This window comes from Macaca fascicularis, chromosome 8, assembly GCF_037993035.2.
Source record: "Macaca fascicularis isolate 582-1 chromosome 8, T2T-MFA8v1.1".
Classification (NCBI taxonomy): Eukaryota; Metazoa; Chordata; class Mammalia; order Primates; family Cercopithecidae; genus Macaca; species Macaca fascicularis.
Window position 1 is genome coordinate 150,178,361 of NC_088382.1, and position 14,505 is coordinate 150,192,865.

General features: G+C 49.0%; 1 protein-coding gene across 4 annotated transcripts in view; it reads right to left on the bottom strand.

Moving 5' to 3' along the window:
- Positions 1-14,505, bottom strand: part of AGO2 (argonaute RISC catalytic component 2) — a 107,890-nt gene that overhangs the window by 46,269 nt on the left and 47,116 nt on the right. For 3 of the 4 annotated variants that reach the window (XM_045399295.3, XM_045399294.3, XM_073999556.1), the window contains exon 2: positions 9,883-10,078. The exons of the other annotated variant lie outside the window; for it this stretch is intronic. In XM_045399295.3, coding sequence (XP_045255230.1) covers positions 9,883-10,078 — 196 coding nt within the window. The remainder of the gene's footprint in view (positions 1-9,882; positions 10,079-14,505) is intronic. 4 annotated transcript variants of the gene reach the window in all.

The following is a 14,505-nucleotide window of genomic DNA, read 5'->3' on the forward strand; positions in this document are numbered from 1 at the left end:
ATACAAAAATTAGCCAGGCATGGTGGCAGGTGCCTATAATCCCAGCTACTTGGGAGGCTGAGGTAGGAAAATGGCTGGAACCCAGGAGGCGGAGGTTGCAGTGAGCTGAGATCATGCCACTGCACTCCAGCCTGGGCAACAGAGTGAGACTCCATCTCAAAAAAAAAAAAAAAAATTAGCTGGGCATGGTGGCACATGCCTGTAGTCCCAGCTACTTGGGAGGCTGAGGCATGAGAATTGTTTGAACACAGGAGGCAGAGGTTGCAGTGAGCTGAGACTGCACCACTGCACTCCTGCCTGGGTGACAGAGCGAGACTCCTTCTCAAAAACGAAACAACAAAAACAAAAAGAAAAATTATGACAATTTCAAAGTTGTACAAGAAAAGCATTTAATAAAATTCAACATCCACTCATTTTTTTTTTTTTTTGAAACAGAATCTTACTCTGTTGTCCAGGCTGGAGTGCAGTGGTGCAATCACAGTTCGCTGCAAACTTGAACTCCTGGGCTCAAGGGACCCTCCCAACCAGCCTCCTAAGTAGCTGTGACTATAGGCACATGCCACCACAATGGCTAATTTCTAACTTTGTGTAGAGATGAAACTTTGCCATGCTGCCTAGGCTGGGCTCAGGCAATCCTCTCACCTTGGCCTCTCTAAGTGCTGGGATTACAGGTATGAGCCATCATGCCTGGTACTTATGATTTAAAAAAAAAAAAATTAGAGAAGTAGGGATAGAAGGAAGTCTTAATCTGGTAGGAAATCTGCACAGAAACCTTCTCAAAGTCTACAGCAAACCAACTTTCCCTGAGGCTCGCAACGTAACGAAGACGCCCAAATCACCACTTTTGTTCAATGCTGCGCTACAGGTCACAGTTACCACCGTAGGGCAAGAAAGGGATTGTAAGGAAGAAAAAAACTGTCATTACTGCTGGACATTAGGACTGTATTTGCTGAAAATTCAGAAGAGGCTACAGAGCAAAAGGGAGCTTCAGAAAGCCAGAGCGCTGCCTGCCGGTCTGGGCTGTGGGCCACGCACAGGGTGAGTGCTGCCTATGCCCCTCCTTGGATAAAGATGCATGTTGCCCTCCAGTGCACCTTTCTTCACTCCTGTGTTCTCAGTGAAAGAGGTGGCGGAAAAGGAGTGGCGGAGTCAGCCATCCAACAAACATCTCAGTGATGATGCCTGCAAGCACCGCCTCCTGCAGGGATGGGTCCCTCGGCTTCCCCGTTCTCTCCCCTCTATGAAATCCAGGTTCTCCACAAAGATTTGGTCCCTGGCAGTACACTGGCAGTTCCCCCCTCCTTTTATCCCTATGAGACAATCTCGTGGCCACTCTAAGTTGCGTATCACAGCAGAGGAATTCCTGAGTGACTTGGTGATACGCAACCGCTGTGTTTGGAAACAGTTATTTAATTGTAGAATGTAACATAATGGCAATACATCATTGATTACATACTTCAGAATCGGTGGCCACCCTGCACCTTGGCCTCCCTTCTCCTTCTAGTTTCTAAAAGAAAAGACCTCTGCCCTGACCCCCACCTGTCTGCCCCACAATTGGAGAGCGGCAGCCAAAAGCAGTGTGGTCCTCCCCATAGCAGGGGTGCAGCTGAGGTGCGGGTCCTCCCAGAGCTACACGCACAGGGAGGATGGAGGCAGGCATGGCGGTTCCGAGTCCCAACCTGTATTCACAAAGTTTTTTGTTTGTTTGTTTGAGACGGAGTCTCGCTCATAAGCCAGGCTGGAGTGCTCTGGCATAATCCCGGCTCACTGCAACCTCCACCTCCTGGGTTCAAGCGATTCTCCTGCCTCGGCCTCCCCAGTAGCTGGGACTACAGGAGCGTGCCACCATGCCCAGCTAGTTTTTGTATTTTTAATAGAGATGAGGTTTCACCATGTTGGCCAGGATGCTCTTGATTTCCTGACCTCGTGATCCACCTTGCCCGCCTCAGCCTCCTAAAGTGCTGGGATTACAGGCGTGAGCCACCTTGCCCGCCTCAGCCTCCTAAAGTGCTGGGATTACAGGCGTGAGCCACCTTGCCTGGCCCAGAAATTTTTTCTTTGAGAGTCAGAAACACTCTGACTTAAAAAAAAAAAAAAAAATTCAGTAAAGAGATATACCATGTTTATGGATCAGAATATTTTCGTCAAACAAATCCATCCTTTTAATTTCAGTAAAAATCCAGAGTGGGATGTATTTTTGTTTGATAGGATTTAATAAACTCATCCTAAAATAGAAGTGGAAATCTGAAGGACAAAGGCTGGCAGGTATTCTTGAGGAGGAGCACCTGGAGGGAAGCAGTGGCGCTGAGGCAGGCAGAGAGCTTGGGACAGAGCCCAGAGCCCAGAAACAGGCCCAGGGGATGGGGGCGGCAGGAGAGAGAGCAGGACGCACTTCTCAGTGACTTACGGCAGGCAGCCACACACACAGGATTCAAGGAAATACAACCGAGCCCCGCTACTGGAGACTCCTCCGGATGAATACTCACTGTCGTGAGCCCCATCCAGCACTCGGCATGATGACTCCGCTCACTGACCGTCCTGTGGGCCCCTGGAGGCAGGGTCAGGTCCAGCTCGTCCTGTACACCCAGCACGGTGTGCGGTTTGGGCTGGGCAGATCTCTCAAGAGAAGGAGGCTGTTCGGTCGTGCCAGCGAGGCAGTGCCCTGAGGGGCTGCAATGCACACCCGTGGAGTCGGCCGGCAGACAATCCTGGCCACCACTCAGGCATCCACCGCCCAGAGCGAGCATCCCTGGCTACCTGCCGCAGCCCCCGTGCCTCAGGGCCCACTGCTGAGGGTGAGGAGGGGCCGATCGTGGACCGCGTGGCTGTGGCAGCAGGATGGCACCTTGCTGCCTAACTCTAACACAGGCGGTCCCTTCCCTCCTCAAACACAGATGACCACATACTTGGCAGTGAATTTTCTTTCTTTGTAAAACTGTGATAAAACACAGATAACATAAAATTGACCATTTCAACTGAGGGTTCAGTTCAGTGGCACTAAGTGTGTCCATGCTGTCGTGCAACAATCACCACCCTCCGTCCACAGATGTTTTTCATTTCCCCAAAGTGAAACTGTACCTGTGAGGCACTAACTCCCAGCCAGCCCATGGAGCCACCTGGGGACGCTGCTCTCGGAATCCCCGAATCTGGTTCTTCGTTTCAATCCAGTGCAAGCACTTGAGCGAGTGTCCCTGCTTCTGGAGAGCCGGCTCTGCTGGCCAACCAGGTCTCAGGCTTGCTCTTGACTTCCCAACAAAGATGACAGCCCAGGAGCCCATTTGCATGCATTCCGTCCACTGGTGGGCCCCCAGCCTCTTAGAGCTTGACCCATGTTGAAACGAAGGAAAAGGAGAACCACTGCCAAGCTGTTAGTGCTCGTTCTGCCAAGTCCTAAGTGGGGACAACTCCCTCCTCAGTCACCACCCAGGACGAGGACAGTGCCAAGCAGCACCCCACACAGGGCCAGGGCCGCCTCGCAGAAGCCAGAGCGTGCTTGCTAATGCAGGGAATCAGGCCTGCCCTGTTTGCCTGTTTGCCCTTTTGTCATAACTCTGACAGGTTCCCTCTTTTACAAATGTCATCCTTTCATTAATTTCTAATTACACAGTTTTTGCCTTAATACATTCTCATCGAAAGTTTCACATAACGATAAAGCTAAAAGTCCCAGCCTGGACAACATGGAGAGACCCTATCTCTACAAAATATTTAAAAATTAGTGGAGTGTGGTGGTGCACACCTGTGGTCCCAGCTACTTGGGAGGCTGAGGTGGGAGGATCACTTGACCCCAGGAGGTCGAGGTTGCAGTGAGCCATGATTGCATCACTGCACTCCAGCCTGGGTAACAGAGGGAGACCCTGTTTGAAAAAGGAAAAAAAAAAACCCCAAAAAGCTAAAAGTCTGTTTCCACTACCCACTCATTTCAATCTCCATTCTAAGAAGTAACCTTATCCTTTTCAAACCTATGCTTTCACATAAACACATAGCTATCTACAAATACAGTGCTTTATTATTTTTATACACACGGTATCAAACCCACACTTTTGAGGCTCCCATTTTCCTACTCTGTGTCTTTGAGATCTTTCCTCCTAACTGTATACAATGTGGCCACCAAGTCTAGAACTACAGACCAGTAATCATGTGCCTTTAGTGTTTACCACTTAACCACTTGCTACTTAGTTGCCTGTGTTTCTGGGCTTGGAGGTCAACCTGGGAGCCCCACTCCCCTGCTGCCAAGCGCCACACTGCATTCCCCAGTGCACTCCTCTAACCCGTCGCTTCCTACTGATATTCAGATGGTGTCTTTCGTTGTTCTTTTTTGTTCAAAGTAGTCATCCTATACATCTCCTTGAGATACAGAGACTGAGAAGGAGAACGGGTGTGTCGGAAGTGTTTCTGCTTTAACACCCGCACCAGACTGTCTTCTAAAGAGGCAGGGCCCACCTGCACTCCTGTGAGTGGCTCATGCCCAGAGCCACAGAGCTCCAGGTGCGAGGCTGAGTGTGACGCAGCCATGCTGCCCGGCCCTCCGCTTCACAGCACAGGACAATCGCGTCTGCTAGTTCTTCTGGGGCCACTTGACGGAGCTCAAGACGAACAAGGAGGAAGAGGGGCAGGGGAAGGGAGATGAGCCCATCTCCTCCTCGCAGCCCACCCGTGCTTCTCAGCACAGAGCAGGCGGGCAAGGCCCACATGACTTCAGCAAGGCTTAGGTTGTGCGGGCCTTGCTCCCATGCTTTCTTGGGGCTGGCTCAAGACTGGCTGTGTTGTGCAGCCACCTCGGTGCCCACAGCTGTACAGGACGCTCCTGAGAGGAGGGGTCTTGCTTGCACCAAACCCCACCCCGGTAGCCCTGGGAAAGGGCGGACTATACTGCAGGGCCTGAGGGCACTGAGGCTGCTTCACTAGGTAGCTGTCAGAACGTCGTCACGAGGTGACTGAGGTGCAAGAGCATCTTTCTCATGACCTTGGACAAAGTCTCTGTGTTGGACTCATTAAACATCGACCCGGGGCACTGCACAAGGTTTGGGAACTCACAACTAAGACGCCATCCCTGCTCTCACAGAGGCTGCAGTGTGGAAAGAAATGGCTAGGAGATGCCAGGCAGCAGGACGGAGGAGCTCCCCGGGCCCAGACTCATGACGGGCTCAGGGCCCCACCTTCGTCTCCCTTTGCACTCGGAGCTCCCCTCCAGCAGCACTGACCATGGGCACCATCCACCTCCCCACTGGGGACAGGAGCCACGTCTGCCTCAGCCACCACTGCACCTCCAGGGCATTGCAGCTGATGCTTGAGCAGGGGTCTCAGGAACGTGGGTCCTGGGAGGAGGGTCCTACGAGGCAGGCCAGGGCTCCCACACAGGTCTTGCGAGCACAAACATTTTACTTCTGGCATTTTCCTATGCTGTTTTGATTGATTACAATTTTGAGATAGGGCCTAAAGGTTCCTAGGTCTAGGCAGCAACTCTCAACCTGGCTCACAGCCTAATAGGCTGGCCTTGGCCCCGTGCATGCAGCTCCTGCCCTGCATCTGCTGCTTACCAACTGCGTGACCCGACCCTGGCAGGCGAAACCACCGGCGTGTAGTAGCACAGTCCTGGAAAGACACCACGTTCTCATCACCCTCAGCCTCTTTCTGGTGTCAGATGACAAAGCCTTGGCCATGCCTAGTTTCATAAAAGAAAGCTGCTTGTATACTGTGGTCGATGGCCTAAGGGCCCACCTGCCACTGCACCAGTCAACAGCCCAGAAAATATGGGTCAGGCGTGGTGGCTCACACCTGTAATCCCAGCACTTTGGGAGGCCAAGGTGAGCAGACAGCTTGAGGCCACAAGTTTGAGACCAGCCTGGGCAACATGGTGAAACCCTGTCTCTACTAAAAATACAGAAATTAGCTTGGCACAGTGACTCACGCCTGTAATCCCAGCACTTCGGCAGGCCAAGGCGGACAGACCACAAGAGGGCAGGAGTTTGAGACCAGCCTGAGCAACATGGTGAAACCCAATCTCTATTAAAAACACAAAATTTGCTGGTTGTGGTGCTGCATGCCTGCAATCCCAGCTACTCCAGATGGGTGGCTGAGGCACGAGAATCGCTTGAACGCAGGAGGTGAAGGTTGCAGTGAGCCCAGATCATGCCACTGTACTATAGCCTGGGCAACATAGTGAGACCCTGTCTCAAAAAAAAGAAAAAAAAGGAAAAAGGAAATGTGTATACTGCTTCATACCCTCATTCTGCTTCTAAGAGTACCCCCTAAATCACAGATTCACACAGGGTTCTATCCCAGGGAAATGCAAAAACAAACCAGCAGTCCCACTGAGGGAGAGCCACACAGCAATGACATATACTAAAAGATCTAGGAAGACCTTTAGTAAAGAAAGCTGCTTAACCCAGTGGTGCACATAGTTTTTGTTCAGAAATACATGTTCTAGTAAGTGCATATTTAAAGAACCTCATAGAACTCTCAACATACTCTGGACATGTTGAGTGATTCCAACTGTTTAGTTTTACAGATATGAGAACTAAGTTCCCAGACATTCTCTCTTAGCATATTCAGTTTTGCAACCATCGCCATGGCTTAGAACATTTTTACCACCCCAAAAATCAACACCATACTCAACAGCAGTCACTCCCCACCATTCCAGGAAAAGAAAAATTTACACACCAATTTATAATAGCATCCAAAAACACAGCACACTTCAGATTCATAGTGACCACAATAAAAAATTCAAAGGGGCTTTCTAGCATAAATTGATGAGTTGTTTATATTTATTATTCTATGTACTTGGAAAAACAATAGATCCAGAATAGCTAAAACAATTGTGAAGAACAACAAATTTGGAGGAATTACTTAATCGGATTTCAAGCCTTACCACTTAACTATAGTTAAAATGACCAAGAGTTCCTGGCCTAAAGACAACACAAAAGATAATCCAGAAATAGACCCACACACATATTCAGGTTGAGCACCCCAATCTGAAAACCCCAAATCCAAAATGCTCCAAAATCTGAAACTTTATGAGCACCAACATGACGCTCAAAGGAAATGCTCACTGGAGCATTTTGGGTGTCAGGTTTTCAGATCTGCAATTCTCAACTGGTAAGCATAATGGAAATATTCCAAAATCCAAATAAATAAATAAATAAATGAAAACTTGAAACACTTCTAGTCCTAAGTATTTTGAATAAGGGATACTCAACCTGTACAATCAAATGATTTTTTTTCAAAAGTCAAAAGGTAAATCAGTGGGTGAAAGAAAAGTATTTTCAACAGACCACTACCTCACACCATACATAAAAATTAATTCAAGATGGATCACGGACTAAATATGCAAGCAAAAACTATAATTCTAAAATAAAAACAGGAGAATATCTTTATGATCCCTAGGTAGGCAAAAATTTCCTAGAGAGAATATACTATGTAACGGCTGTTTTTAAAAATTTATAAATTAGACTTCAACAAAACTAAAAAGCTCTGCTCATTAAAAGAAAGACACCATTAGGAAGGTGAGATGACAAGTTTTGGACTAGGAGAAAATATTCCCAGTATAGACTCGTATGATGGTGGTTTTTAGGTGCCAATGTGTCTAAAGAACAATCCAGAGAACTGGTAAAGCATGACTCCTGGGTATGCCTGTGTGGCTGCTTCCAGAGGAGACGGCATGTTAGTCAGGGACCGGGTGGGGATCTGCCCCAGTGTGGGTAGTGCCATCCAATCAGCTAGGGGCCCAGATAGAAAAAAAAGGAGAGAAAGAGTGATTTCTTCTCTCCCTCCTGGGGCTGGGACACTGTCTTCCTCCTGCCTTGGACATCAGAACTCCAGGCTCCCTTGGCCTTTGGGCTCCAGGACTTATAGCAGCAGCCCTGTGGGTTCCAGGTCTTTGGCTTCCCTGATTATAAGGCTTTCTGAGCCCCGCTACTGACACTCTAGGCTCTCCAGGTTATAAATGGCCTGCTGTGGGACACCTTAGCCTCTGCAATCATGTGAGCCAATTCCCCTAATAAATCCCCTCTCATATCTATAGATATATGTACAGTCATGTGTGGTTTAACCATGGGGATATGGCCTGAGAAATTCACTCAGGCGATTGCATTGCGGTGTGAACATCATAGAGTATATTTACATACACCCATGAGGTAGAGTTTACCACACACCTAGGCTGCAAACCTGTACAGCATGTGACTACTGAACACTGCAGGCAATTGCAACACCATGGTAAGGATGTGTGCATCTACATATACCTAGGCTGGGCCCAGTGGCTCATGCCTGTAATCCCAGCACTTCGGGAGGCTGAGGCAGGCAGATCACTTGAGGTCAGGAGTTTGAGAGTAGCCTGGCCAATATGGTGAAATCCCATCTCTATTAAAAATACAAAAAATTAGCCAGGTGTGGTGGCAGGTGCCTCTAATCCCAGCTACCTGGGAGGATGAGGCAGGAGAATCGCTTGAATCCAGGAGATGGAGACTGCAGTGAGCCGAGATTATGCTACTGGACTCCAGCCTGGGTGACAGAGCAAGACTCCATCTCAAAATAAAAAATAAAAAAATCTAAACTCAGAAAGGGTAATGCACTGCTCTACAACGTTACGTGGTCTATGACGTCAGTAGGTGACAGGAATTTTTCAGCTCCCTTACAATCTTTTGGGACCACTGTGGTATATGTGGTCTGTCACTGGCCAAACGCTGTCATGTGGTACATGACTATATCTCTATCCTATTGGTTCTGTCGCTCTGGAGGACCCTGACAAATGTAACATGCATCTAGAATATACTAAAAACTCTCATGGATCAATAACAAAAAGACAAACTCGGTGAAAAAAAAAAAAAAAAAAAAAACAGGCAAAATACTTCAACACTTTGCTGGAAATAATATATCACTTAATCAATGAAAATAATATATAAACACACGGAAAGACGCTCAGCTCATCAGTTACCAGAGAAATGAAAATTAACCACAATGAGAAACCACTGTCCACCCACCGAAACACACAAAAAACGCCTGACCACACCGGGCGCTGGTGGGGGTGGGTGGCCTCAGAAACGCTCAGCGGAGCTGATGGGAGGAAAACGGATGGGAACATGGGAACACCATTTATTTGACAGGTTCACATGCAGCTAAACGCACACCTACCCTTCGACCCAGCAATTCTACTCCTAGGTACTTATCTAAGAGAGATGAAAACATCTCCATAAAAAGAACTTCAACAAGAATGTTCACACCAGCCTTATTCACAATGGCCACAGCCTAGACTGCCCATGTGTTTAAAAGGAAGATGAAAAACAGACTATGAAATAGGCAATAGAGTATTCTTTAGCAATAAAAATAAGCTACGAATACACACAATGGCGCAGGTGGGTCTCATAAATTCTGCTGAGTAAAAGCAGTCGGGATTGAGGCTGTGTCACTAGACAGACCCAGAAACTAATCTATGTGACACAGAGCAGAACACTGTGACTTTAGGGGCTGGGGTAACTGGAAGAGGGTATGAAGCAACTTTCTAGGGTGATCGGTATGTATATTTGTCAAAATTCTTCGAGTTGTACATTTACGATGAGTGTATTTCACTATCCTGAAACTGTGTCTCAATACAAAAACTTTATATATTTATATATATTTTTAAAATATATTTATATAGTTATATATTTTATATATTCATTTATTTTTATATATTTATATATTTTTATATATATATATATATATATTTTTTTTTTTTCCCCCAATCCATAGGTTTGACTCTGAAAAACTGTTTTTGAAAAACAAATGCAGCTGAAATGTTCTGGAAAAAAGCCAGGTGGGTCTGCTGAGAATTTCAGAGTTGATTAGTTTAAATGCCATGTCCGTCTGCACAGACCACTTACACAGGTCGTGAAGGATGAAACGTAATACCTGTTAACTCTCCTTGGGCACTTCTCTGGCTTGATATCCAATTCATAGTGATAGATGTCAATTTTGGGGATGTCCATTTCGAAGAAATTGGCCTGTAATTTGATTGTTCTCCCGGAGGTCCCAAAGTCGGGTCTAGGTGGAGGCTTGAAGGCATATCCTTGGATGGGGGGTGGCGGCGGTGCAGGAGGCGCAAGTGCTGGAATGGCAGAGAGAACACCCGTTAACAGGGGAGCAGGCTTGCTTTGTGGCCCTTCCCACCCCTCGGCCCCGAGCCACCATATGCCCCCCTCTGCTGTTTCCATTCATGTCCAGGCCAATATCGCATTCCACAGAGGAGGCGTCTCAACATTAAGCCAATAATTTACCTAAAATGTATCATAACAAGTCATCGGTGATCAAACGTGCTATGTCCATTTCTGTTCTTTCTTCCCGTCTCAGACACTGGACAGATGAGGCAGCGTGAATTACCAGCAAGGGAGACAAGGCAAAGAGCCTGAAAGTGTCAAGGTGGTGCCCTTCCCTCCTTGCTCTTTAAACCATTCATTTACTCAGGAAATGCTTTTTATCACCCATAAGCAGCAGAAACTACATCCCAACTCAAGTTTTCAGTGGCTCCATATTAGTAAAGTTCAAAATGTAGATTTAGAAAAATAAACATTTTTCAATAAAAGAATCCTTTCAATTTTCACTCAAATGTCTGTTTAAAAAGACAACCCTTTTCCATTTAAAACAAATCCCATGTACTTCAATCCCTACTGACATTCACCAGAAAGAAAAAGTACTCTACTCAAAATAACATGAGCTGTTCTTACTGTATTTCTGACCTAGAAAAACTCAGAGACTCCTTCAATTATTGTTTTTTTAAATTTCGTTTCCTATGAGAAAACGAACACGCTTTCAAGGTGATGAAGCTCACTGAGTTACACCATTTGGAAATGGTCATGGCAGCGTGGTCTTCCACCAAGCTGTCATGACTTCACAGATGACACATCTACAGACTTCCACGACACTCCACCCTTCAACGGCACACAGCGGGTGCCCCTGTGGGCTGGGCGCCATGCCCTGGGCCAAGGCTACAAAAATAAACCAAGTCAGGCTGGGCGCAGTGGCTCACACCTATAATCCCAGCACTCTGGGAGGCCGAGGTCAGTAGATCACCTGAGGTCAAGAGTTCGAGACCAGCCTGGCCAATATGGTGAAACTCCATCTCTACTAGAAATACAAAAATTAGCTGGGTGTGGTGCCACGTGCCTGTAATCCCAGCTACTCGGGAGGCTGAGGCAGGAGAACCGCCTGAACCTGGGAGGCAGAGGTTGCAGTGAGCCGAGATCATGCCACTGTACTCCAGCCTGGGTGACAGAGTGAGACTCCATCTTGAAACAAACAAACAAACAAACAAACAAACAGAGTCCTCAAGCAGCGCCCATGTTGCCAGTAGGGACAGTTTCCAGGTGTCAGTCATCCACAGGATGACGTCTGATGACTTTTCATAAGCTCAGCAGCTCACCAAGATCCTTCCCAGCAAGGACCCTAACCGTGACTGGGAGTGGACATTGCAGTCCAGGTGGGCTCAGTGGAGCCAGCCACTCCCTTGAGGGAGTCTCTCCATACGCCACACTGGAGTAGAACAAAGCGCTCACCAACACGTGGCCCCATTCTCAAGTGGCTCCAACCACCCAGTGAGATGGCTCCCAGGAAACGTCTAGGACAGAGCCCAGGAATCCAGCCCCATGGCCAATCTCGATTCCAGGGCCGGGCATGCTCCTCTCAGGGAGGAGAGTCACTGTCCTTTGGTGACTCCCAGCTTACAAGGTGCTCATGCGGTTACTGAACCGAGCCTCACAACCACACCACAAAGGGGCACACTGCTGGCTGCGAGAAGGTTTGGGGCTGGAACACGAGCGACTCGTAGGTGAAGCAGGGCTGCCAGGCCAGCTCCAAACCAGGCCCCTCCCAGCGGCCCCCAAACAGAGTCCTGGCACAGACGCAGCTCGGGCCCAGGGCTCAGGCTGACCCTATTGCTCCCAAGGAGCCTCCCTCGAGACCTCCTCCTCCACAACACCTGCCGTGAGAGATGGGAAACCTGAACGCAGCCGGTGGTACTAACCCCTGTGAATAAAGGCAATGGGAAAAAGCAGCGGTAATTCACAAAATGTGCAATTTCCTAAAATAGTTCTTTCTTGCTTCTAGCTTTCAATAATGAAAATACTGATATTTCACGTGAAGGCACGTGGAATATAAAATGACAAGTTAAAGATGCAAAAGTTTTTCAGGCAGAGGGCCGGGGAGGGTCCACCTTCCCGCACCTTCAAGAAGGCAACTCCACTGCCGAGGACGCCTCTGCAGGCCTGAGACCTCGGGGTGCCTGAAATCCACTGTGATCACTCACAGGGAGTCCCGTGTGTAAGCTGCAGATACAAGCTGGAGGATCAAAGCCAAAGTGTGCGAGAGGAGACAGAGCAGAAGTGTGCGGACACGACCCCCATGCACGAGGAAGGAGGGGATGACTGGTTGCCCCCCCGGGCTGTGAGCCCCTGGCCCCGACAGGTGAATAATGCACCAAGGTGGGGACCAAATGTACAAGAGGCTACAAGACATGGATGGGCCATACACGCACTCGCCACATTTGACACGGATGGTTTTAAAGGGAATTCTAATACCACCTAGGCATGCGCTCTCCATGTGCTCTCTGTTGAAGAAATGAACGCCCGCGAGGAGGGGGCATCTGGGATGCCTTCACCAAGAAGATGCCACCATATTGGCATTCCCGGAGCAGGTCCTGGTTGCCGCTGCCTGCCCAACAGCCGAGTCCCAAATCCCTGGCCTGCATCCAAGACTCGACCTCACCTCCCCACTACTTCCAGGCCCACTAGGAGCAGCCCTCCTCCCCCATCTCCTCCATCCTCCAAGGATGCTCCAAGGAGTAATCGAGGTTCCACCTCTCTGTGGACGCTCTCTCCGGACACCCCACGGGCACCTCCTCCCCAGGCCACAGGCGGCACGCCCCGCCACATGTCCTACCCACCAACTAACCAAACAGTCTTATTTTAAATGGGCTTCTTCCAGTTGCTTCCATAAGTGTTAGTCTTGTCTCTGCATTGAAGGTTGAAACCTTTGGAAACAGAAAGGCAAATCCTCTCATTCAGGAATCCCAGGATCCTAGCACAGCGCACCTCAGCCACACTACAGGCTCGGTTCCAGACCACCACAATGAAGCAGGTCACGCCAATGCTCTGGTGTCCCAGTGCATACAAAAGTTCTGTTTGCACTATACTGTAGTCTACTAACTGTGTAATAGCATTGTGTGTAAATAATGTACATATCTTAATTTAAAAACACTTTATTGCTTAAAAAATGCTGATCGAGACACTAAGTGAGCACACGTTATTGGAAGAATGGCACCAAAAGAGTTCCTCAGGCTGCTACAAACATTCCACTTGTGAGGGAAGGAGGGAGAGAGTAAGGAAGGGAGTGAGGCAGGGAGGGAGAGAGGGAAGGAGGAGAGGATGGAGGGAAGGAGGGAAGAAAGGAAGAAAGAAGGGAAGGAAGGAAGGAGGAAAGGAAGGAAGGAAGGAGGAAAGGAAGGAAGGAGGAAAGGAAGGAAGGAAGGAGGAAAGGAAGGAAGGAAGGAGGAAAGGAAGGAAGGAGGGAGGAAAGGAAGAAAGGAGGGAGGGAGGGAGGGAAGGGAGGAAGGAGAAAAGCACACATTCTTTGTGCAGGGCAATAAAGTAAAGTGTGCCTGTGGTTGGAAGGGACCTCAGCTGCTCCTGGGAGGGGCGATGGCTACCCAGGGCCCAGGGCTGGCAAGCCCCTCTGCACTTAAGGCCATACCCATTCCTTGGAGAGCGAGTTCGGAGAGCAAAGCCCGGAACCCAGCGCAGCGTCACGTACACAGCCGTGCCACGTTCACTGAATCGAGATCACTCAGCACGTTTGTTTAAGATTCCATTTTTAGAGCTGCATCTCACACAGTGAAAGGGAAACATAGTGAATGAGTAATCGGCTTCCTGTGTGAGCAATTGGGTCACGGGGAACAAAAAGTTTCAGTATACACAGCGGACGTCAGCAGAGGCGGGCAGCAGGCGAGCCTCCTGCAGGAGCAGGTGGTCCCCCGAAGAAACCCCTTTCGGAGTTGGCTCCTCCCCGACCTTTCAGGGAGGGACGTGGGGAACAGACTCTGTGCCACCTGCCCTGAGGGCTATCTAAGTAAGGGACAGGGACGGGTGGAAAGTTGGTGCATGAAGAGTAAAGTGAAGGCCTGCCGGGATCCCCTGCAGATGTGTACCCTGAGGTCGGGGAGAGCAGCTGCAGAAATTCAAAGTCATTAAATAAATGAACAGCCTAGCTCTTGCGTGAAGCCGCTTTAGCTACTGGCGAGTGAACCCCAGGCCCAGGTCAGCACCCACAGGCTGCGCAGCTGCGGCCTGAGCTTGGGTGGCAGCCTCACTGTGAGGCTGGCACAGGGGCCCATGGCTGTCTCCTAGGAAGCCGGCCCAGTGCTCAGCACCCATGTCTCAGGGGATATAAACGGTTAACGATCTGCCACCCAAATGACACGCAAAGCACTTTCCGGAGCTCCGGAGTGAGTCATTATTCAAAGCCATGCTTCCCAACGGTCCTCCT